Source organism: Vigna umbellata, chromosome 1 (assembly GCF_029865625.1).
Source record: "Vigna umbellata cultivar VRB3 chromosome 1, Vumbellata_1.0, whole genome shotgun sequence".
NCBI classification, from domain to species: domain Eukaryota; kingdom Viridiplantae; phylum Streptophyta; class Magnoliopsida; order Fabales; family Fabaceae; genus Vigna; species Vigna umbellata.
This window is the reverse complement of record NC_142165.1, coordinates 1,564,086-1,588,139: the sequence shown is the minus strand read 5'-3', so window position 1 is coordinate 1,588,139 and position 24,054 is coordinate 1,564,086. Positions and strand designations below refer to the sequence as shown.

The 24,054-nt window shown below is 44.3% G+C and overlaps 2 protein-coding genes and 1 pseudogene across 3 annotated transcripts; all 3 read left to right on the top strand.

The window, feature by feature from the left end:
• Positions 1-12,201: 12,201 nt before the first annotated feature.
• Positions 12,202-15,234, top strand: LOC148204379 (uncharacterized). Its single transcript, XM_088091434.1, has one exon. The coding sequence runs from the start codon at positions 12,232-12,234 to the stop codon at positions 14,746-14,748; it is 2,517 nt and encodes an 838-aa protein (XP_087947560.1). The 5' UTR covers positions 12,202-12,231; the 3' UTR covers positions 14,749-15,234.
• A 2,081-nt stretch (positions 15,235-17,315) lies between these two features.
• LOC148204378 (protein TRI1-like) lies at positions 17,316-18,419 on the top strand (annotated as a pseudogene). The gene is made up of 2 exons (XR_015779723.1): positions 17,316-17,672; positions 18,032-18,419. The product of XR_015779723.1 is annotated as a protein TRI1-like (transcript).
• A 1,290-nt stretch (positions 18,420-19,709) lies between these two features.
• On the top strand, positions 19,710-22,817 carry LOC124844858 (uncharacterized). Its single transcript, XM_088091438.1, has 2 exons — positions 19,710-20,098; positions 20,236-22,817. Exons 1-2 carry the CDS (start codon positions 19,801-19,803, stop codon positions 22,308-22,310), a joined length of 2,373 nt encoding a protein of 790 aa, XP_087947564.1. The 5' UTR covers positions 19,710-19,800; the 3' UTR covers positions 22,311-22,817.
• Positions 22,818-24,054: the final 1,237 nt, after the last annotated feature.

Sequence of the window (24,054 nt, the reverse complement as noted above, 5' to 3'; positions counted from 1 at the left end):
CCGAACATTCCGCGCAGCACTCGGAGTCTACAGCCGATCGGGGTAACAACCAACACAATGATAACGCTGGAAGTCGTACTCAGCAGCCATCTCGGCATACTGACCCGAACGATCGGGGAAGAAGGGAACCATCCCCCTTACGAACCGATCAGCCCTCCAGTCTGCTCCCTTTCACTGCGGTCATCATGCAAACTCCAATGCCAGAAAAGAACCCTCCTGTATTGGATAAGTATGATGGCTCGACAGATCCCGACAATCATCTCAGGATTTTCACCAATGCAATGGTGTTCTACACGGACAGTGATCCGGTTATGTGCAGAGCCTTCTCCTTATCACTCAAGGACGAAGCATTAGAGTGGTATAACACTCTTCCCCCAAACACAGTGGATTGCTTCGCCACTGTGGAAAACCTTTTTAAAAGGCAATACGCCTCCAATCGTAATCAGGAGGTAACGCCAGCGGAATTGGTAAATACTAAACAGGAAAAGGGAGAAACTTTGAAGGCCTTTATGAAAAGGTATATGGAAACTGCACGACGAGTCAAAGAGGTAAGTCAATCTTTTATCATCACCAATTTGCCTTCCTGTCTAAAACCAGGGTACTTTGCTGAGAAATTGTATGCACGACCGCCAAAAACAATGGAGGAGCTCCAAGAACGGATAGCCGAATTCATCCGCATGGAGGACATGCGAATTTCACAACGAAAGCGACAGCAAGAAACTGAGGCAAGTGGAGGGAGAAAGGACGGTAAACGACCGTTCGACAATAATGGTAAAAGCGGGGAGCTTTCCCGAACATTTAAATTTAATCACTATACACCCCTCAACACACCTAGGGCAAAAGTTCTTGAAGAAGCTCTAAACGCTGAACTTCTCACACTCCAAACGAAGCCATCTCCAAGATACGCAGATGAAAGGAAGAGTTGTCATTTCCATCAGAATCGGGGGCATACCACAGAAGAATGCATTACGCTGAAAAACGAAATAGAACGTCTCATTCGGGCAGGACACCTCCGTAATTACATACAAGAAACAAGAAGAAGTCCCGAACGAGCGTATCGGAAGAACGAACGCAGGCGAGACTATAGTCGCAGTCCTGCTCGTCATCGTGAACGATCGGTTCGCGGAGTTATAAACTGAAGATAGCAATCCAAATCTCTATTTAATGTCATCTTTAAATTTTTGATTTAGACTTTTGTTATTAAACTTTCGTTGTGCAATGAATAAAACCGAGCCATTCACGCTCGATCATCGGTTACCAATGTCGATCAAGAATTTCAGCCAACAGAGGTAAAACCCTCTCAAAGCCGAACGGTATAGCCCGTTCCCTAGGAAGCACTCCTAGGTCGAAGACCGAGCGGTAAATCCCCCTCGGGAGAGAGGTAAAGCCCTCTCAACGATGAACGGTAAATTCCGTTCACTAGGAAGCACTCCTAGCTCAAAGCAGAGGTAAAACCCTCTCAAAGCCGAACGGTAAAGCCCGTTCCCTAGGAAGCACTCCTAGGTCGAAGACCGAGCGGTAAATCCCCCTCGGGAGAGAGGTAAAGCCCTCTCAACGACGAACGGTAAATTCCGTTCACTAGGAAGCACTCCTAGCTTAAAGCAGAGGTAAAACCCTCTCCAAGCCGAACGGTAAAGCCCGTTCCCTAGGAAGCACTCCTAGGTCGAAGACCGAGCGGTAAATCCCCCTCGGGAGAGAGGTAAAGCCTCTCAACGACGAACGGTAAATCCCGTTCACTAGGCAACACTCCTAGCTCAAAGCAGAGGTAAATCCCTCTCGGTTAATGTCGAAGGTCGAGAGGTAAACCCCTCTCGGTTAAAGTCGACGGTCGAGAGGTAAACTCCTCTCGGTTAAAGTCGAAGGTCGAGAGGTAAACCCCTCTCGGTTAAAGTCGAAGGTCGAGAGGTAAATCCCTCTCGGTTGGTGTGGAAGGTCGAGAGGTAAACCCCTCTCGGTTAAAGTCGAAGGTCGAGAGGTAAACCCCTCTCGGTTAAAGTCGAAGGTCGAGAGGTAAATCCCTCTCGGTTAAAGTAGAAGGTCGAGAGGTAAAGCCCTCTCGGTTAATGTCGAAGACCGAGAGGTAAACTCCTCTCGGTTCCTGTTGAAGGACGAGCTGTAAATCCAGCTCGGTTAGTGTCGATCGTCGATCGTCGAGCGTCGATCGTCGAGCGGTAAAACCCACTCGCTTATTGTCGAAGACCGAGAGGTAAACTCCTCTCGGTTCCTATTGAAGGACGCGCTGTAAATCCAGCTCGGTTGGTGTCGATCGTCGAGCGTCGATCGTCGAGCGGTAAAACCCGCTCGCTCATTGCCGAAGACCGAGAGGTACACTCCTCTTGGTTCCTGTTGAAGGACGAGCTGTAGAGGTAAATCCCTCTCGGTTGATGTTGAAGGTCGAGAGGTAAATCCCTCTTGGTTAATGTGGAAGGTCGAGAGGTAAATCCCTCTCGGTTAATGTCGAAGGTCGAGAGGTAAATCCCTCTCGGTTAAAGTCGAAGGTCGAGAGGTAAACCCCTCTCGGTTAAAGTCGAAGGTCGAGAGGTAAACCCCTCTCGGTTAAAGTCGAAGGTCGAGAGGTAAACCCGTCTCGGTTAATGTCGAAGGTCGAGAGGTAAACCCCTCTCGGTTAAAGTCGAAGGTCGAGAGGTAAACCCCTCTCGGTTAAAGTCGAAGGTCGAGAGGTAAACCCCTCTCGGTTAAAGTCGAAGGTCGAGAGGTAAATCCCTCTCGGTTAAAGTAGAAGGTCGAGAGGTAAAGCCCTCTCGGTTAATGTCGAAGACCGAGAGGTAAACTCCTCTCGGTTCCTGTTGAAGGACGAGCTGTAAATCCAGCTCGGTTAGTGTCGATCGTCGATCGTCGAGCGTCGATCGTCGAGCGGTAAAACCCGCTCGCTTATTGCCGAAGACCGAGAGGTACACTCCTCTTGGTTCCTGTTGAAGGACGAGCTATAAATCCAGCTCGGTTAGTGTCGATCGTCGAGCGTCGATCGTCGAGCGGTAAAATCCGCTCGCTTATTGTCGAAGACCGAGAGGTAAAATTCCTCTCGGTTCCTGTTGAAGGGCGAGAGGTAAATTCCTCTTGGTTCATGTTGAAGGACGAGCGGTAAAACGACATCGGTTTGTCTTTACATGGAAAAAGTTCTAAAAAGAACTCTCTTCAACCACCGACAAGAGCGGCAGAAGCTCACCAATACAACAAACACACCCTCCCTCAAACTCATAAGTCCTATAGTTAACCACGGCTAAAGCCAAACGCTTAACTCGGACTTGGGGGGCATAATGTATAGTATGAAATATTAACCGAGCGGTTACAAACAACCAACCGGATATTTAGGTAATCTGTTTATATCTTATTCTGTTTATATTTTATTGGGCTTGTATTAGCTCAAGATCCATGAGGAAAATAATAAATACAAAGCTAGGGCCAAGAGCCAGGTACGTTCCACTTACTCTACATGACTCTCAAATACTCAATAGTGATAACCATTCACAAAATATTCAACCAAGAGCCGAGGCTCTTCAAATCACACGCCTAACTTGGGCGTCGGAGTACCTTTTGCAGGTACATCCCCCTCGTCAAGAAGGAGACCGATCGGTTTGCGCCAACACCGATCGGCCAACAGGAGGAGTTTGGAAGCGAGCGAGCGGCCCAGACGTGTCAGCAGGTGAGTCTCTCGGTCCCTAAAAGTATCCACCGAAACACACATCAAAACAAGGTGTCAAATAACCCCGCTCTTCATCAAATTTCGAGTTCAATCTTCACCTGTGACCAACAACTAAAATCTCAATCCAAACACCAAAATCTCAATCTCAACACCCGAAGCAGATAACAGATAATCAGAGGATATGGGGGCAACCGTCAAGAGCAATTTCTAATATTAAACGGGGAGGCCGAGATCTGGTGGCATCAGTCGCGGCTCGCGATGGTCGGGTTCCCTCCGGTGGCTTGCGGCGGCTCGCAGCTGCCAGTCGAATGGAGGTTTGGGGCGCACGGTGGCCGGCTCTGGCAGAGGGGGCGGCAGGAGGTGCCCAAGGTGGAAAAGCCTCAACCCTAGGCTAGTGCGAGAGAGAGAGGGGGAGAGAACGCCGTGGCCGGCCGTGGTTCCGGTGGTGCTTGGGGTCGCCGCCGACGCCGAGATGGGTGGAAGGTGGTGGCGCGGTGGCTGGTTGGAAGAAGTAGTGGCGTAGGTGTTCAAGGGAGGCAATCCCAGCCCTAGACTAGTCCGATCAGAGAAAGGGACCCTGGGTTTCTCATGTGCTGATTGTGAATGAGAATGGGAAGGCAGAACCCCTAGGGGAATTCTAGGTTAGAAATCACCCGGGTGGGCCAAGCCCATAATGAACGCACGTTTTTCGGCCCTTTTTTCGAACGTTCGTCATCTACCTCCTCTCCGAACGTCCGTCCGGCCACTTCTTGGACGGACCGTTTGGATAACCATCTCCCCAACGAACGCTCGTCCCCCAACGAGCGCTCGTCCTTCAGCCTCGTTTATCAGCGTCCGTTCGCCAATTCCCCAACGAACGCTCGTGCATAACGAGTGTTCGTCATCCCGCCTCATCTTCCAAACGACCGCTCGTCCCCAACGAGCGCTCGTCGACCAGCCTCCTCTTCTCAGCGTCCGTTCGCACATCACCATATGAACGCTCGTCATCTACCCTCCTGTACTCAACGTACGTTCGTCATATCACCCAACGAACGCTCGTCCATAATGAGCGTTCGTCATCACGCCTCATCTTCCCAACGAACGCTCGTCCACAACGAGCGCTCGTCTTTCGGACTCTTTCCCAACGTCCATTCAACCTTCACACCAACGGACGCTCGTTATCCAAAAAAACGAGCGCTCGTTAACCTTAAGCTTTTCTCGACTGACCATTCAACCTTCTCACGAACGAGCGCTCGTTAACCTTGAGCCTTTTCGACCGTGCGCGTTCGTTTTCTCCCCTTTCAAACGTTCTTCCCGTATCCTACACGACCGTTCGCCATCAACTGTGCATGCAACCGTTCGTCCTTTAACTTTCACGAACGTTCGTCTCCACCATTCGTACTTTGCCTTATTCGAACGTTCGTCCATACTGATCTTTAGGACGTTCGGTCATACAAAGAGTCAACTGTTCGGTCATAATGTTTTAATGAACGTTCGGTCTTCATGTGAACGTCCGGTTTTGTGTTAGTGAACGTTCGGTCATGTTGTATGTGGACGTTCGGTCATGTTATGTGAACGTTCGGTTTTGTTTTGTGTTAATGAACGTTCGGTCTTCATTTGAACGTCCGGTTTTGTGTTAGTGAACGTTCGGACATGTTGTATGTGGACGTTCGGTCATGTTATGTGAACGTTCGGTTTTGTTTTGTGTTAGTGAACGTTCGGTCGTGTAATGTGTTAGTAAGCGTTCGGTTTGTATTGTTTAATAAGCGTTCGGTCTTCGTATGAACGTTCGGTCTCAATGACGTTTGTCTCCAAGCGTTCGGTTTTAAGCTTTCGTTCAGGAAGCAAATAGCACTCGCGCAGGTCACTCCTTATTCTGGCGCTCGTCCTAATCACTCTTCTTCTGCCGCTCGTCCAATTCATTTCTTCCACGGACCGCTCGTTAACCAAGCTTTTCGACTGACCGTTCGACCTTTTTTTATTTTGGCACCCGCATTTTGTTGTTTTTTTTATGTATTTGTCTTTCTATTTATCTTATTTCATTCTATTTTATTACTTTATTTTATTTATTTCTTTTAAATATCCACTTATTTCAAAATATATAATAATTTTACTTATATACACATAAAAAATAAAATTTACAAAAATGTTTTGAAGGTTTAGGCGCATGTGTGATCGCACGCATCGTCCTTGTGCTAACAACCTGTTCTCTTTTTTAATTAAAATCACAAAAAATATGTTTTGAAGGTTTAGGCACATGTGTGATCGCACGCATCGTCCTTGTGCCAAAAATCTTTTCCCTTTCTTAATTAAAATTACAAAATATGTTTTAAAGGTTTAGACACATGTGTGATCGCACGCATCGTCCTTGTGCTAACAACCTGTTCTCTTTCTTAATTAAAATCACAAAAAATATGTTTTGAAGGTTTAGGCACATGTGTGATCGCACGCATCGTCCTTGTGCTAAAAAACCTTTTCTTTTCCTTATGTAAAATTAACAAAAAAATATGTTTTAAAGGTTTATGCACATGTGTGATCGCACGCATCGTCCTTGTGCTAACAACCTTTTCTCTTTCTTAAACAAAATACAAAAAAAGGCATAAAATCTTCAAAAAAACCAAAAACGTCAACAATTTTAAACAACAAACAATCTTCCTACCCAGAACTACGTGATCCTTGATTCTCCATCAAAAGTGGAGCTACGTAGGAGCAAGGCTAGCCCTTGTCAGGTTCACTTTCCCAAAAATCCAAATTTATCCATAATCATTTTCCAAACAAAATTTTCTAAACAATTTTCAAACAAATTTTCAAGCAGTTTTCTAAAAGAACTACGTAACCCTGATTTCTCATTTTGAATGAGAATACGTAGGAGCAAGGTCAATCCTTGTCGGGCCCAAAAAAACTAAAAAATATGTTTTGTTTAGAATTTTATTTTAGGGGATAGTTAAACATTTTGAAAATCACATCATATTCGTGCATTTAGTTAAAGGTACTGCCTTAGGGCAGGCGTTGTGGGGTGCTAACACCTTCCCCACGCGTAACCGACTCCCGAACCCAGAATCTGGTTTTCGCGGACTGTGCTTTATCGTTTTATGGTTTTTCCATAGTTTTCCAAAATAAACTATGGTGGCGACTCCCAAATCTCTTTTCAAAACCCCGTTTCTTTTTGGATCATCGTCCCGTCGCGATTCCGGTTGCGACAATCATCAAAGAACACCAGTACGAATTTCCGCAGGTAAGGCTGCATCAGGCTGTTCATTGCACTCTGGAATGTGGCTGGTGCGTTGGTGAGGCCGAACGGCATCACCATGAACTCGTAGTGACCTGGTGCGTCCGGAAAGCCGTTTTCTCTATGTCTCCTTCTCCCATTCGTATCTGGTGGTAACCTGACTTCAAATCCACCTTTGAAAAGTATTTGGCCCCTCTCAGTTCGTTTAGCAGTTCCTCTATCAGGGGAATAGGGAATTTATCGGGTACCGTGGCTCGGTTAAGGGCCCTGTAATCCATACAAAATCTCCAGCTGCCATCCTTCTTCTTCACTAATATTACCGGACTCGAATATGGACTGTTGCTCGACCTTATGACACCCGTTTTTAACATTTCGGCCACCTGCTTCTCAATCTCCCCCTTCAACACATGGGGGTAACGGTACGGCCTTACATTCACGGGATCCGTCCCTTCTTTTAAGGGAATTTGATGAACCATGCCCCTATCTGGCGGTAGTCCGCTCGGTTCGTGAAATACGCTCGCGTGCTGCTCCAAAATTCGCTTCATGTCACATGTCTGCTTCTTTGTCAAATCCGGACCGAACGGTTCTTCTTCCTGGTCGTACGGTTTTCGTTCCTCGTCCTTTTCTGTCTCCCCAAGCTCCCACAACAACAACCAGGCCTCTACTTCTTTCATTTTGAACAATGCTTCGGGTTCCACTAATCTCCAAGTTAAAGTCGGATCTCCTTTAATGGTCACGATGCACCCTGCTTGACCGAACGCCATGGTTAGCTTGCCCCAGTTTAACGTTACTTCTCCCAGCTTAGCCAGCCATTCTACCCCCAGTATCACGTCAACTCCGCCCAGTTCAAACAGGTGGAATCGTTCGGTGATCACAGCCTCTCCCATGTGAACCATTACCTTTTCACAACACCCCCTCGTCTCCTTTCTCTGCCCATCTCCCAAACTCACCCTATAGGGTGGTGTATCTACTACGGGTAATGCCAATTCCTCTACCAATTCTCTTCTTATGAAGTTGTGGCTGGCGCCACTGTCAATCAAAATCAGTACTTGTTTCGTCCCTATCTGCCCATGCAATTTCATCGTTCTGGGCTGGGTGAGCCCTCCTGTCGAGAATGCTGATAGCTCCATTTGATCAAGTTCGGCCTCAGCTTCCTCTTCCCCGCATGATTCCTCGTCTTCTGCCAGTATCAGCGTCCGAAGACTCCTTTCCGGACAGCGATGGCCTGGACCGAACGGTCCCCCACACCTGAAACACCTCCCTTCTTCCCTTCGTTTGACATATTCAGCGTACGGTAAATCCCGCACGTTCCTGCTTTGATTGTTTGAGAACGTTCGTTCTCCTTCTCTCCTCGGGATCCCTTCCTTCCCTCCTGTTCGCCCCCTCTCGGCGGTTCCCGTTCGGTTCTGATTATGTCGGCTGGGGTCCGTCCTCATTACTGAACCGCTCGGTTTTCCCCACGTCTGGCCCTTGCTTATGATTCCTCCTTCCCCCTTTGTGCCCCCTTGGAACTCTTCCACGTCCTTTGCTAGTCTCATTATGTCCATAAATTCCCTCGGGTCAAGCAACCTGAGTTGATTACGGATCCCCTCCTGCAAGCCTGCCATGAAGTATCCCGTCAGCTGTGCCTCGGGTATTTTTTCTGCTTGGCCGACCAACACTTCGAATTCTTGGATGTATTCTTCCACGGTCCCTGATTGTTTACAAGCCGCCAGTCTCTCGAAGACCGTCCCCCGGTTTCTGCCTCCGAACCTGATCACCAACGATTCCTTTAATCCGGCCCACGAACGGTTCCTGGCCTTCTCCCTCCAAAACCTGAACCAGTGTCCCGCGATTCCTTCCATTCTGATGTAGGCTAGGCGTAGCTTTTCTTCCTCCGGCACCCCTTGCAGTTCAAAGAATTTGTCCGCTCTATAGATCCAATTCAAAGGATCGTTGCCTTCGAATATGGGTAAGTCCACCCTTCTCCAACACGGTTGCTCCTCACGGTGTCCACCCTCTAGGCCACCGCCATCTCTCTCGTCCTCCTCATTCCTTTTCCCGTTGACAGACCCCTGACTTCCATCAAGGTTTCCCTCATGTCGTCGACCTCGCTCTCCCATCACCTTCACCAGTTCCTGGACTGCCGCTTCCAGTCCTCCCATGGAGAATTCTATGACCTCCAATCTTCCTTCGACAGCATTCACTCTTCCCTCCATAATGCTTTCCTCCTCTCAATAGGATCCGGCAGGTCGGACCAATTGTTACGTACCTGAGTATGAGACTTGCCACTCACACCCTTTCAAACCCCCAAAGGCAATTAACAATGGTATTTGACTGAATTAAAACTCTTTATTACTGCAAATATGGATATCACAATAAACAACCAATAACTGGGAGCAGGGTCTCCGTCAGTCACTTGAGAGCCTAACCTCTCTTACAAACTCCTTAATCAAAAAAACATCCCGTAAACCCTAGGTTCCTCCTTTATTAATACTAATTACTCCTTCCCAAAAGGGTAGAGAATAATAGTAATTATGCCTATTTATTATAATTATCTGGTAAGAATATTTCTATCCTTATTTACTATATTTATGCCTATTTATTATAATTATCTGGTAAGAATATTTCTATCCTTATTTACTATATTTACTTCTATAATATCCTACTGTTGTCAGTTCGACGCTCGTCCTTGCTCCGCTCGTTCAGCCCATGTTGCTTCCACTCGCTCAGGACGCTCGTCCTCGACCCTTGTTGCTTCCACTCGCTCAGGACGCTCGTCCTCGCCCCTTGTTGCTTCCACTCGCTCAGGACGCTCGTCCTCGCCCCTTGTTGCCTCCACTCGCCCAAGACGCTCGTCCTCGCTCCGCTCGCTCAGCTCTCTTTCTCTTCCCCTTGTCGTGCGGCCATCATGCTCCTCCCTTTCAACCGTTCGGCCACTGTCCTCTACCGTACGGTCCCCTTCCCTCTCCCTCCTATATCTTCTTCTCTCGTAAACTCGCCAGGCCCTAACAGCACACCACCTAGCAGCTTCAACCCAAAATATTTTGGGAACTTGTTTTCCAATTAGCATAGATCGCACCATATTCATAATTGTTTTGTTCCTCCTTTCAGCAACTCCATTTTGTTGAGGTGTGTAGGCTGCAGTTAACTGCCTACGTATGCCTTGGCTTTTGCAAAAATCACCAAATTCGTTTGAAGTGAATTCTCCTCCTCTATCTGTCCTTAAACATCCAATGCTTACACCAGCTTCTTTTTCAACCAGCACCTTGAATCTTTTAAAGTATAAAAAGGTTTCTGATTTTTCATTCAAGAAATAAAGCCAAATTTTCTGGGAGAAATCATCTATAAAACTCAGAATATACCTTTTGTTGTTGTTTGATATTGGATTGATAGGTCCACATATATCTGAATGCACAAGTTGAAGCCTTTTTTATGCTCTCCATAGATTGTTCTTGGGCATAGGCTTTCGGTGCTGCTTCCCAGCCAAACAGTGCGTACAAAGCTCTCTTGGAACTGTGACAGCAGGCAGTCCATTCACCATTTGTTTGGAGAAAAGTGTTTTCAGACCACTATAGCTTAAGTGACCAAATCGGTTGTGCCAAAGTTGTGTCCCTTCCTCCAGTTCTATCTGGAAACATGTTGAATTTAAAGGTGCCTTGGTAGCTTTCAGAATAAACATTCTATTTTCCTTCATATCTATTTCCATAATCTGTCCTCTCTCAGGATGAGAGACTTTACACTTCCCATTTTGAATCTTTATGGACAAGCCTTTTTCTTGGAGTTGTCCTATGCTTAGTAAATTGTTCTTCAATTCTTGAACGTAGTACACATGTGAGATTACATGTATGGCTCCATTAACATTTAACCGAACACTTCCTTTCCCCATTACAGCTATTCTTGTGTCATTGCCAAGTTTTACTACATGTCTAAAGTTCTCATCTAATTCTGAGAACCACTCTTTGTTACCACTCATATGGTTACTACACCCAGAATCAAGAAACCATTCTTCTGTTGTTCCTTGCTTCAAATCAAAATAAGTCATTAGCAGGAGTTCATCCTCCTGGACTGCCTTTTCTTCCACCTCTGCATAATTTAAATTTTTCTCCCAGGTAGGACATTCATATTGAAAATGTCCAAATTTGTGACATTTGAAACATTCAATTTCAGCTTTGTTGAAGGACTGTCTGCCTCTTCCTCTGCCACGAAAGAAACCTCGTCCTCTTGCTCTTCCTCTTCCCTGACCTCTTCCTCTCCTGTCTTCATGGATAATTTGCAGTGCTTGGTCTGCTTCGTCATGTCCCACCATCCTTTGCTCATGAACTAAAAGACTGCTCTACCATTCATCAATCGTCATAGTGTCCAAGTTATTTGATTCTTTAATCGAGCACACAACATAATTAAATTTCGGAAGCATGGACCGTAAAATTTTTGCAGCAATAATATTCTCCCGCATACTTTCTCCACATGCCTTCATACTTTTTGCAATTTTTAAGGTGCGGGCAAAGTATGAATTCACTGTTTCATCTTTCTTCATATGTAGAATTTCAAATTCTCGACGCAGTGCTTGTAATTGTGCTCTTTTCACTCTTGTAGATCCTTGAAATTTTTGCTTCATAGAATCCCAAATATCTTTGGAGGTATCATCATTGAGGATAGTATCTAGAATTTCACGATCAATGGCTTGATATAAATAATTCTTTACTTTCAAATCCTTCAATTTTTGTTCTTCCATGACTTTGAGTTCAGCTTCTGATGCAGTTGTTTTATCTATAACAGCTGGAATTCCAAACTCTACCAACTGCCAATATTCTTTAGAACGAAGAAAATTCTCCATGAGTTTCGCCCAATGATCATAGTGCCCATCAAATCTAGGGATTGCAGGTTGCACGTATTTGCTGGTGTTTGAATCTCCCATGTTTCTTCTTTGTGTCTATGTGCTGCTACTATTTTTTTTTTTTTAGGATGTGCTCACTCACTCAATAAAATTCTGGATCAGGCCCCCTATGAAGGAGCTCTGATACCAATTGTAAACACGTAACTACTCTCTGCTTTTGGGTGAAAAACACTCACTTCTTAATTCAAATAACAGATGATAGGCTTTATAGCCTTACTGCAGCAAAGAAAACAAACTCTCTAACAAAAGAAAACCAACTCTGCACGTCTCTGCACGTGGGCAGTTTCCTAAACAGATTCTGCACTATATCCCTAAATAACAGGTCAATATTTCACCATAATATTTAAGTACAAAATTAAAAACTGAAACTGACATTTAATTACTAATAAAACAGAAATTAATCTTTATTTACTAATATAAAATATCCGAACTTCGAATGCCAATTCCACCCACAGCGTCACAGGAAGCAAAGGTAGTGAGAGGATGGGGATGGTAGAAAAGGTGGTTATTCCTCTGGTCCTCCCAAACCAACGACCACCGTCACAGTCACCGTCATCATCACCGTCGCCCCATTCTTCCAAATCCAATTATGTTGGAACGATGACCCCTGGCCCCAGCCCTACCCCTACCCCTACTCCAACCTCAGCACCGCCAATGACCACCTTTATCCATGACCTGAATACCGGTTTCAGTTCTCGTCCCCGACACTGCGTCGCTCTGGGGAAGTCCTTCGACCCCAACCGCGGCAAGCCATGGTCTCCTCACGGCCTTTCTTCTTCAGGTCAACAAATTCTCCGCACCTTAATTCGTTCCGATTCCAATACCAATTCCGTTTCCACTCACTTAGATAATATTCTGCGTCCTCTTCTGGACCAACCAAATCCCGCTTCCGATATATTGGGGATAATCAAGGCCTTAGGCTTTAACAACAAATGCGAACTTGCCTTCGCCGTCTTCCAATGGGTTCGAACCACTCACCATTCCGTTCCACTTTTTACCACTTCTGCAATCACTGTCATCTTCAAAATTCTCGGAAAAGCGGGGCGGGTCTCATCCGTCGCCTCCCTGCTCCTGGCTCTCCAAAACGACGGCGTTCACATTGATGTCTATGCCTACACCTGTTTGATAAATGCGTACTCCAGTAGTGGCAGGTACAGGGATGCCGTCAACCTCTTCAACAAGATGCAACAAGACGGCTGCAATCCCACTCTTATCACATACAACGTCGTTCTCAATGTATACGGCAAAATGGGCATGCCTTGGTCTAACGTCACTGCCCTCGTTGACTCCATGAAGTCTCGCGGGATTGCCCCCGATCTCTACACTTACAATACGCTTATTAGTTGTTGTCAACGCGGTTCTCTCTACGAAGAAGCTGTTCACCTCTTTGAGCAGATGAAGCTGGAGGGTTTCACCCCTGACAAGGTTACCTATAATGCCTTATTGGATGTTTATGGCAAGTCCAGACGCCCCAAAGAGGCTATGCATGTCCTCAGAGAGATGGAAGCCAATGCCTTTTCTCCCACCGTTGTTACTTACAATTCCCTGATATCTGCTTGTGCTAAAGGTGGTTTGTTGGAGGAGGCACTCCAGCTTAAAACCCAAATGCTGGACAAGGGGATTCAGCCTGACGTCTCTACATACACCACCCTTTTGTCCGGATTTGAGAAGGCCGTTAAAGACGAGCTTGCCATCCAAGTTTTTGAAGAGATGGGATCCGTGGGATGCAAGCCTAATATTTGTACCTTCAATGCCCTTATTAAGATGCATGGCAACCGAGGAAAGTTTGCCGAAATGATGAAAGTTTTTGACGAGATCAAGGTGTACAATTGCTCCCCTGATATTGTCACTTGGAACACCCTTCTGGCCATGTTTGGACAAAATGGAATGCACTCCCAGGTGTCTGGAATATTTAAAGAAATGAAGAGAGCTGGTTTTGTGCCCGAGAGGGATACTTTCAACACTCTGATTAGTGCCTACAGCAGGTGTGGTTCCTTTGACCAGGCAATGGCCGTTTACAAGAGCATGCTCGAAGCTGGAGTGGTGCCGGATCTTTCTACCTACAATGCTGTTTTAGCAGCATTGGCCCGAGGAGGGCTCTGGCAACAATCTGAGAAAGTCCTTGCTGAAATGAAGGACGGACGGTGTAAACCTAATGAGATGTCATATTCTTCTTTGCTTCATGCTTATACCAATGGTAAGGAGATTGAAAGGATGAATGCTCTTGCGGAGGATATATACTCCGGCTCTATTGAAACACATCCCGTTCTTCTGAAGACCCTTGTTCTAGTAAACAGCAAGAGTGATCTCCTGATGGATACAGAGCGTGCCTTTTTGGAATTAAGGAGAAGAGGTGTTTCGCTTGACATTACTACTCTTAATGCAATGCTTTCGATATATGGGAGGAAGCAGATGGTGGCCAAAGCCAACGAGATTTTGAACTTCATGCATGACAGGGGATTTTCTCCGAGTTTGACTACATATAATAGTTTAATGTATATGTACAGCCGTTCTGAAAACTTTCAAAAATCAGAAGAAATCTTGAGGGAATTTCTGGAGAAAGGTACGAAACCTGATAGAATTTCATACAATACTGTTATTTATGCATATTGCAGAAATGGTAGGATGAAGGAGGCTTCGCGAATATTTTCTGAAATGAAAGACTCTGCACTTATTCCTGATGTTGTAACTTACAACACATTTATTGCAACTTATGCCGGCGACTCGATGTTTGCTGAAGCTATTGATGTAGTTCGATACATGATCAAGCAGGGATGTAAACCAGACCAGAATACTTATAACTCCATTGTTGATTGGTATTGTAAGCTCAACCGTCGGGATGAGGCCAACAGTTTTGTTAAAAGCCTTCGCAATCTTGACCCACATGTTTCCAAGGAGGAGGAAAATAGGTTACTTGAGAGAATATTAAAGATTGTGGCCATAAGTTTTTTCCCGATTCAGCTATACTGGAACTTAGTGTTTTTTGACCTCTTTTTTTGAGATGCCCTCAGTCCCTTCTTCCTCCTTGGTTCATATGTTATATAATATCAAGTATGGGTTGGGATTCACCGCGTGTAGATCTAAGTGAAGGTGATCCTTTAATAGGGTTTATCTGCTGGAAAAAGAATATGTCTCCGCATCGATGCTTGGAGGTGTGGTTGGTGTAGAAAGATGGAAATTTAGGAATAGTAAGAGAAGGATGAGTGGTAGGGTTTTAAATGTCAATACCGTGTAGAACTAACTATATAGCAACGTCCATCGAGAAAAATAACTCGTGAAAGCAATGCTTTTGGTATATAGGTTCACTTTGTAACATTATTTCGTGTTTGATTTGTAGTGGAGTGCGTCCTTAGCCAAAAAAAAAACAGTATTATGTTTTCTGTTTTGGGAGCCCTGTCATGGATCATTCCTGCATACGAGTGCTCTCTGTCTGAAGTGCGAAACATACCGTTTAAAACTATAACTGCTTGTAATATTACCTTCTAAGCTCTGGGTTTTGGCTTATATTTATGTTTTTCTCCCTCTGATTCCGGCAAGTTCTCGATCAGTAATGCTATTTCTACACAGCTCTAGATTTGGAGAGGGCTTTTCAGATACATTGCTCAAAGGCTGAAACTGATTCTCAATGGAGCAACATGAAAATTTAGTCTCGTTCTAATTTAGTATAGCCATTAATACACTTCATAATGCTAGGAATAAGGTGACAATATTTCTTGTAAGATATCAACAATTCTGTCACCTTGAAAGCAATTTTTGATACTGAATTATGGTGAAGATCCGTTGAGCCAACAATTAGGGGTGAGTTAAACAACCTGAGTCATAAATATTTAGCAAACTAAAATGCAAATGAGAACAAACACCAATTGTGCTGCTTCTTTTAGGCTATGTTCCTTTTGCTCACATGTGTGTTTCCCTCTAAAGATTTGTGAGTGTACCGACAGGTCCTCCTGGCATAGACCGAGCGAGCGGTTAACACAATGTCGCCCACCAAGGTCACAATCAGGACCGAGCGTCCAGCCATTCAGGAACCGAACGTCCGCCCAAGATGGCAATAAGGACGACCGGCCGTCCATAGCCTCATTATAACTTTGCCAAATTGGGCAACAATCGGCCGTCCGGCCTCAACAAGCTCTCGGCCGTCCGGCATCAACATGCTTTCGGCCATTCGGCCTCAACTATCGGCTATCAAGCCTCAACTCTCTGCCGTCCGGCCTCAACAAGCTGTCGGCCATTTGGCCTTAGCTGTCGGCCATTTGGCCTTAGTTGTCGGCCATCCGGCCTCAACAAGCTCTCGACCATTTGGCCTCAGCTGTCGGCTATCAAGCCTCAAGTCTTGGCCGTCCGGCCTCAACGTTAGCCAGATTTGGCATTCACCATTCGAGCGTCCGGCCTCGAACTCCTTGTCGTTCGTCCCAAGTTATTCGGTCGTCCAACGTAAAGCGTCCGGCCATTTGGCCTCAAAGGTACGTAGTCGACCTCCACCATTCGGCCAAAACTGGACTCAGGAATGATTAAGGTATTATTGGGCCGTTTCCAGGCCCCCAAAAGGTAAAAGCCCATATAAATAAAGGTCTCAGGTATGATTTCTGGACAGATTGCTTAGAACGCAAAAACGAACGTCCTCTCTTCAGCCGACACCTGTTTTCCACTAACTGGTTTTCGGATCCTCTTCGCTTGACACCTGGCACTCGTCATCTGAGTGTCAAGCTCCCCTCTTGACACGTGAATTCCACTAAACAATACGTGCATGGATTTTACTGGTTTCTGACTTCTGATTTTACTGGTTCTGACATCCTGCACCTCCATATTTGTTTTCAGCATTTCATATAAAAAAATTTCGATTTATATAATTTAAAAGTTAAAAGTAACTTTTGATATAATCTATATATTTTTAATTTTAAGTTGTAGAAGTCAAACTCGTGTTTAGTTTTTGAATTATAAAATTCGAAAAGCTTCCAGATAATCTGAATGTAATTTTTGTCTTTTAGATTATACAATTAAAAAAATAAAATGGGAAATTTATTATATGAACGTGGAAGAAGAAACATAAGAAGGGCAGGAAGAAACTGCCTGGATACCGAAACCCTCGAAAACCTGTTGGGCTTCTTATCACTACCCAACCAATGCCCAGTTGGGAATTATGTTGTGCACCTATAATTACTTCCTGCATTTCATTCAAAATGATTTTAAAAGATTTATTTCCTAATTCCAGTATAAGGAGGCAGTGCATGAGAAATTTCGAAGGTGTGGTAAGTAAATTATCTACCAAGTTGGATTTCGTCTGGGCTGAGGCCATTTCTCTTGGGCCGGGCCTGTGAGTAAACAGAAGAGAGGTATTTTTCTTAACAAAGTTTAGGGTTTGGGCATTCACAACGCAACTGTTTTCTATCTTCTTTTTCTAATTTGAAGTACAAAATTGTCGATTTTTTCTAAATATATTTTTTTCATTACTTTTTAAAATATTGGAACGGTTTACTGTTGAATTCTGTATGTATTAATATATAAATATAATAAATATATAAATTGTTTGTAGAAATTTGAAAGGAGAGGGTATTTTGATAAATTGAAGGAGATATTGGCGAGGGAGAAGAAGTATAGAAAGTGTGAGTGTATTATCTTGTTGGTTTCTGTGTTTGTGTGTGGGTAGATAGTGTGGCTATGGCTGTGGCTATGTCTCTGTCTTTCGGGCTCTTGTCTTCCTCCGTTCTCCTTCCAGAGGCCCACGCTCTGAGCTTCACGAGGCCTTCGCGTTCTGCTTCTGCTTCTCCACTGCGCATGGTGCGAACCGTTATCTCCCGCAAAATCGCATCATGAAACCCCGCGATGTCACCCCTGAAATGGAAGCCCTCGTCGGCGCTCAACAGATTTCCGGAACCCAAGCCCTCAAACTCATTTGGGCCTATATCAAGGCCAACAATCTTCAGGTCCCCAACTTCCCTCCTTTTTCAAATACCTAATCTATTCTCTTCTATTCTTTACCTTCAGTTTTTTTCTCTTCTTTTAGGGTTTGCTTCATTCTTTTTTAAATGGGTATTTTAACTTTTCATTTCCATACCAATCTCTCTACTCATTATGTTTTACCTTTAATATATTTATTCTACATGCGCCTTGTCAATTTCTTCATACTTCTTTCTCATCCATGTATTTCCAAGTTTTACCTCGTGTTCTTTGGTTTGGTGCTGCGGTATTTTGATATATTATGTTATTCTTTTTCTATGTTGCATTCCAAAAATACATTAAGCAACACATAGTTGTAACTGAACCGTTCGTGTCATTCTGATAGGACCCTGAAGACAAGAGGACTATAATTTGTGATGAGAAGCTGAAGAAGATATTTGAAGAGAGAGATCGAGTTGGTATGCTAGAGGTTGCTCGCTTGATTAGCCCTCACTTCCTTAAAACTGAAGTTTAAGTTTTTGTATGAAGGTCGACCATTGGTGTATTCAACAGATATATTTGGGAGTATTTTGTCCTGCGACAAAGTAGTTTTTTTTTGCTCTTGAAATGCAGAACCAGCATGGTTGAAGAGTTCGTTTTGATTTGTGTAGTCTCTTCAGCGAGCGTTAGTGGTTAACTATTAGGTTTCTATTTGATATCTTAAATGCTATGCTTCTAAGTTCTGTTTATTATTCTGCTATTCCCCTGTGCTTATATAGAAGTGTTTAGCCGCATTCATAGCTTTGAAAGATGAATGCACAGGATAATTAATGAGATGATTAAATTGCTATTACCTTTTGGTTTAAGGTAGGATCGCCGATAAGTTATGGAACAGGGTGAGTAGAAGGGTGAAAAAGGGTGGCAGTGTTTCTGAACTAGTGCAATTTCATTGTTGGCGACCTTCCGTTGCTTTACAACGGTGCACTGTAAACCATTCTGGTGCTTATTTTATTATGATAATGATGTTAATGATGCAACAAACATAGAATGGTCAAAATGTGAGTTCGAGAAGGGTGAACCTTACGCGTTTTAAATTGGAAGAGTGTGCTTATTTTATTATGATAACATGTTAATGATGCAACAAACATAGAATGGTCAAAATGCGAGTTCGAGAAGGGTGAACCTAAGGCGTTTTAAATTGGAAGACTTTGAATGGCTCCTCCTCTGTCTCAACCTGTTGTTGGTAAGGTCTTCAGAAATTGCACAGATTTACAAGATTAGTCACTCTCACTGCTAATAAACATAGTGACATCGGTGAACTTAAACAATATAGTTTTTATGTTCGGGAGTAACATTATCCACTTACGGGCATTAGGAGTTACAAATAGCCAAAGCGAAAACTTACAGTGATACATTTCACAATATGACTGTTCTTTCTGATATTCAAAACGGAAAATAAACGGCTATAACTATTTTTTGTCATTTTTAAATATACTAGCTGTGGCATAGAAATCTGAACATGGTAAGCATACAGATTATTGCTACGAAGTATTTTTTTTTTCCAATGGTAACAAAAGGCATACAGATTAATTCCGCACATAGTAGATCTCCGATTATTCTGATTAATATTCTGAAGTTTGTATAAGAAGGTTTAAAGAGGCTGCTTACGGATTTGAAATGGGGGGCATGAACCCGAACTTCTTCTCTTACTTTGTCTTCTCTTTAACCCACGCTAAGACCTTAGTTAATTGCTAATCCAATGCAATTGGGGTCTGTTCTGTAAGGGTACACTCTTGTGTCCGTTTTCCTTTGCATCACCCAATGATGAAAAAATAAGAAGTTGCTAACTTGAAGGATCCTCTTATTAATTATGGTAAAAAAAATATTTTAATATTATAATAGTGGTTAGAAATGTGGAAAACATCTTTTTTTTCATTTGTTGTTTGGATTAAGGTTGGGAAATTAAGGTGTAATGTGTTAGGGGATGTTGGAGTTGGGCTTGCTTGCATTACTAGGCGGGTAGATATCGTATATGAGTTTGAATCCATTTTTGGATTTCACTGAAAATTGGTGAAGCTACGCGGGACACGTGTTTAGGAAAACTTCGGCATCAATATCCGAACTTCGAATGCCAATTCCACACACAGCGTCACAGGAAGCAAAGGTAGTGAGAGGATGGGGATGGTAGAAAAGGTGGCTATTCCTCTGCTCCTCCCAAACCCACGACCACCGTCACAGTCACCGTCATCATCACCGTCGCCCCCTTCTTCCAAATCCAATTCTGTTGGAACGATGACCCCTGGCCCCAGCCCTACCCCTACCCCTACTCCAACCTTAGCACTGCCAATGACCACCCTTTTCCATGACCTGAATACCGGTTCCAGTTCTCGTCCCCGACACCGCGTCGTTCTGGGGAAGTCCTTCGACCCTAACCGCGGCAAGACATGGTCTCCTCACGACCTTTCTTCTTCAGGTCAGCAAATTCTCCGCACCTTAATTCGTTTCGATTCCAATACCAATTCCAATTTCGTTTCCACTCACTTAGATAATATTCTGCGTCCTCTTCTGGACCAACCAAATCCCGCTTCCGATATATTGGGGATAATTTAGGCTTTAACAACAAATGCGAACTTGCCTTCGCCGTCTTCCAATGGGTTCGAACCATTCACCATTCCGTTCCACTTTTTACCACTTCTGCAATCACTGTCATCTTCAAAATTCTCGGAAAAGCGGGGCGGGTCTCATCCGCCGTCTCCCTGCTCCTGGCTCTCCAAAACGACGGCGTTCACATTGATGTCTATGCCTACACCTGTTTGATAAATGCGTACTCCAGTAGTGGCAGGTACATGGATGCCGTCAACCTCTGCAACAAGATGCAACAAGACGGCTGCAATCCCACTCTTATCACATACAACGTCGTTCTCAATGTATACGGCAAAATGGGCATGCCTTGGTCTAACGTCACTGCCCTCGTTGACTCCATGAAGTCTCGCGGGATTGCCCCCGATCTCTACACTTACAATACGCTTATTAGTTGTTGTCGCCGCGGTTCTCTCTACGAAGAAGCTGTTCACCTCTTTGAGCAGATGAAGCTGGAGGGTTTCACCCCTGACAAGGTTACCTATAATGCCTTATTGGATGTTTATGGCAAGTCCAGACGCCCCAAAGAGGCTATGCAGGTCCTCAGAGAGATGGAAGCCAATGCCTTTTCTCCCACCGTTGTTACTTACAATTCCCTGATATCTGCTTGTGCTAAAGGTGGTTTGTTGGAGGAGGCACTCCAGCTTAAAACCCAAATGCTGGACAAGGGGATTCAGCCTGACGTCTTTACATACACCACCCTTTTGTCCGGATTTGAGAAGACCGGAAAAGACGAGCTTGCCATCCAAGTTTTTGAAGAGATGGGATCCGTGGGATGCAAGCCTAATATTTGTACCTTCAATGCCCTTATTAAGATGCATGGCAACCGAGGAAAGTTTGCCGAAATGATGAAAGTTTTTGACGAGATCAAGGCGTACAATTGCTCCCCTGATATTGTTACTTGGAACACCCTTCTGGCCGTGTTTGGACAAAATGGAATGCACTCCCAGGTGTCTGGAATATTTAAAGAAATGAAGAGAGCTGGTTTTGTGCCCGAGAGGGATACTTTCAACACTCTGATTAGTGCCTACAGCAGGTGTGGTTCCTTTGACCAGGCAATGGCCGTTTACAAGAGCATGCTCGAAGCTGGAGTGGTGCCGGATCTTTCTACCTACAATGCTGTTTTAGCAGCATTGGCCCGAGGAGGGCTCTGGCAACAATCTGAGAAAGTCCTTGCTGAAATGAAGGACGGACGGTGTAAACCTAATGAGATGTCATATTCTTCTTTGCTTCATGCTTATACCAATGGTAAGGAGATTGAAAGGATGAATGCTCTTGCGGAGGATATATACTCCGGCTCTATTGAAACACATCCCGTTCTTCTGAAGACCCTTGTTCTAGTAAACAGCAAGAGTGATCTCCTGATGGATACAGAGTGTGCCTTTTTGGAATTAAGGAGAAGAGGTATTTTGCTTGACATTACTACTCTTAATGCAATGCTTTCGATATATGGGAGGAAGCAGATGGTGGCCAAAGCCAACGAGATTTTGAACTTCATGCATGACAGGGGATTTTCTCCGAGTTTGACTACATATAATAGTTTAATGTATATGTACAGCCGTTCTGAAAACTTTCAAAAATCAGAAGAAATCTTGAGGGAAGTTCTGGAGAAAGGTACGAAACCTGATAGAATTTCATACAATACTGTTATTTATGCATATTGCAGAAATGGTAGGATGAAGGAGGCTTCGCGAATATTTTCTGAAATGAAAGACTCTGCACTTATTCCTGATGTTGTAACTTACAACACATTTATTGCAACTTATGCCGGTGACTCGATGTTTGCTGAAGCTATTGATGTAGTTCGATACATGATCAAGCAGGGATGTAAACCAGACCAGAATACTTATAACTCCATTGTTGATTGGTATTGTAAGCTCAACCGTCGGGATGAAGCCAACAGTTTTGTTAAAAGCCTTCGCAATCTTGACCCACGTGTTTCCGAGGAGGAGGAAAATAGGTTACTTGAGAGAATAGTAAAGATTGTGGCCATAAGTTTTTTCCCGATATACTGGAACTTAGTGTTTTTTGACCTCTTTTTTTGAGATGCCCTCAGTCCCTTCTTCCTCCTTGGTTCATATGTTATATAATATCAAGTATGGGTTGGGATTCACCGCGTGTAGATCTAAATGAAGGTGATCCTTTAATAGGGTTTATCTGCTGGAAAAAGAATATGTCTCCGCATCGATGCTTGCAGGTGTGGTTGGTGTAGAATGATTGAAATTTAGGAATAGTAAGAGAAGGATGAGTGGTAGGGTTTTGAATGTCAATACCGTGTAGAACTAACTATATAGCAACGTCCATCGAGAAAAATAACTCGTGAAAGCAATGCTTTTGGTATATAGGTTCACTTTGTAACATTATTTCGTGTTTGATTTGTAGTGGAGTGCGTCCTTAGCCAAAAAAAAAAAAACAGTATTATGTTTTCTGTTTTGGGAGCCCTGTCATGGACCATTCCTGCATACGAGTGCTCTCTGTCTGAAGTGCGAAACATACCGTTTAAAACTATAACTGCTTGTAATATTACCTTCTAAGCTCTTGGTTTTGGCTTATATTTATGTTTTTCTCCCTCTGATTCCGGCAAGTTCTCGATCAGTAATGTTATTTCTACACAGCTCTAGATTTGGAGAGGGCTTTTCAGATACATTGTTCAAACGCTGAAACTGATTCTCAATGGAGCAGCATGAAAATTTAGTCTCGTTCTAATTTAGTATAGCCATTAATACACTTCATAATGCTAGGAATAAGGTGACAATATTTCTTGTAAGATATCAACAATTCTGTCACCTTGAAAGCAATTTTTGATACTGAATTATGGTGAAGATCCGTTGAGCCAACAATTAGGGGTGAGTTAAACAACCTGAGTCATAAATATTTAGCAAACTAATATGCAAATGAGAAAAAACACCAATTGTGCTGCTTCTTTTAGGCTATGTTCCTTTTGCTCACATGTGTGTTTCCCTCTAAAGATTTGTGAGTGTACCGACAGGTCCTCCTGGCATAGACCGAGCGAGCGGTTAACACAATGCCGCCCACCAAGGTCACAATCAGGACCGAGCGTCCAGCCATTCAAGAACCGAACGTCCGCCCAAGATGGCAATAAGGACGAACGGTCGTCCATAGCCTCATTATAACTGCCAAATTGGGCAACAATCGGCCGTCCGACCTCAACAAGCTCTCGGCCGTCCGGCATCAACATGCTTTCGGCCATTCGGCCTCAACTATCGGCTATCAAGCCTCAACTCTCTGCCGTCCGGCCTCAACAAGCTGTCGGCCATTTGGCCTTAGCTGTCGGCCATTTGGCCTTAGCTGTCGGCCATCCGGCCTCAACAAGCTCTTGACCATTTGGCCTCAGCTGTCGGCTATCAAGCCTCAAGTCTTGGTCGTCCGGCCTCAACGTTAGCCAGATTTGGCATTCAACATTCGAGTGTCCGGCCTCGAACTCCTTGTCGTTCGTCCCAAGTTATTCGGTCGTCCAACGTAAAGCGTCCGACCATTTGGCCTCCAAGGTACGTAGTCAACCTCCACCATTCGGCCAAAACTGGACTCAAGAATGATTAAGGTATTATTGGGCCGTTTCCAGGCCCCCAAAAGGTAAAAGCCCAAATAAATAAAGGTCTCAGGTATGATTTCTGGACAGATTGCTTAGAACGCGTCCATCCGGTTTTCAGCATCGCTTGGAGACCCTGGAGATAGACCCGCTCGATCCTCTTCAGCTGGAGAGAAAGCGTCCGCCTGGTCCATAGCAGCTTCATTGCTCGTCCGCCAGCCTTTACCGTTCGTGATCGT

Excerpts from the sequence above, each read along its gene's own strand:
- LOC148204379 (XM_088091434.1), top strand. The coding sequence starts at position 12,232 with ATGGGGATGGTAGAAAAGGTGGTTATTCCTCTGGTCCTCCCAAACCAA.
- LOC124844858 (XM_088091438.1), top strand. The coding sequence starts at position 19,801 with ATGGGGATGGTAGAAAAGGTGGCTATTCCTCTGCTCCTCCCAAACCCA. Across the intron at positions 20,099-20,235 it reads TCACGACCTTTCTTCTTCAG|GCTTTAACAACAAATGCGAA; the intron begins GTCAGCAAATTC and ends GGGATAATTTAG.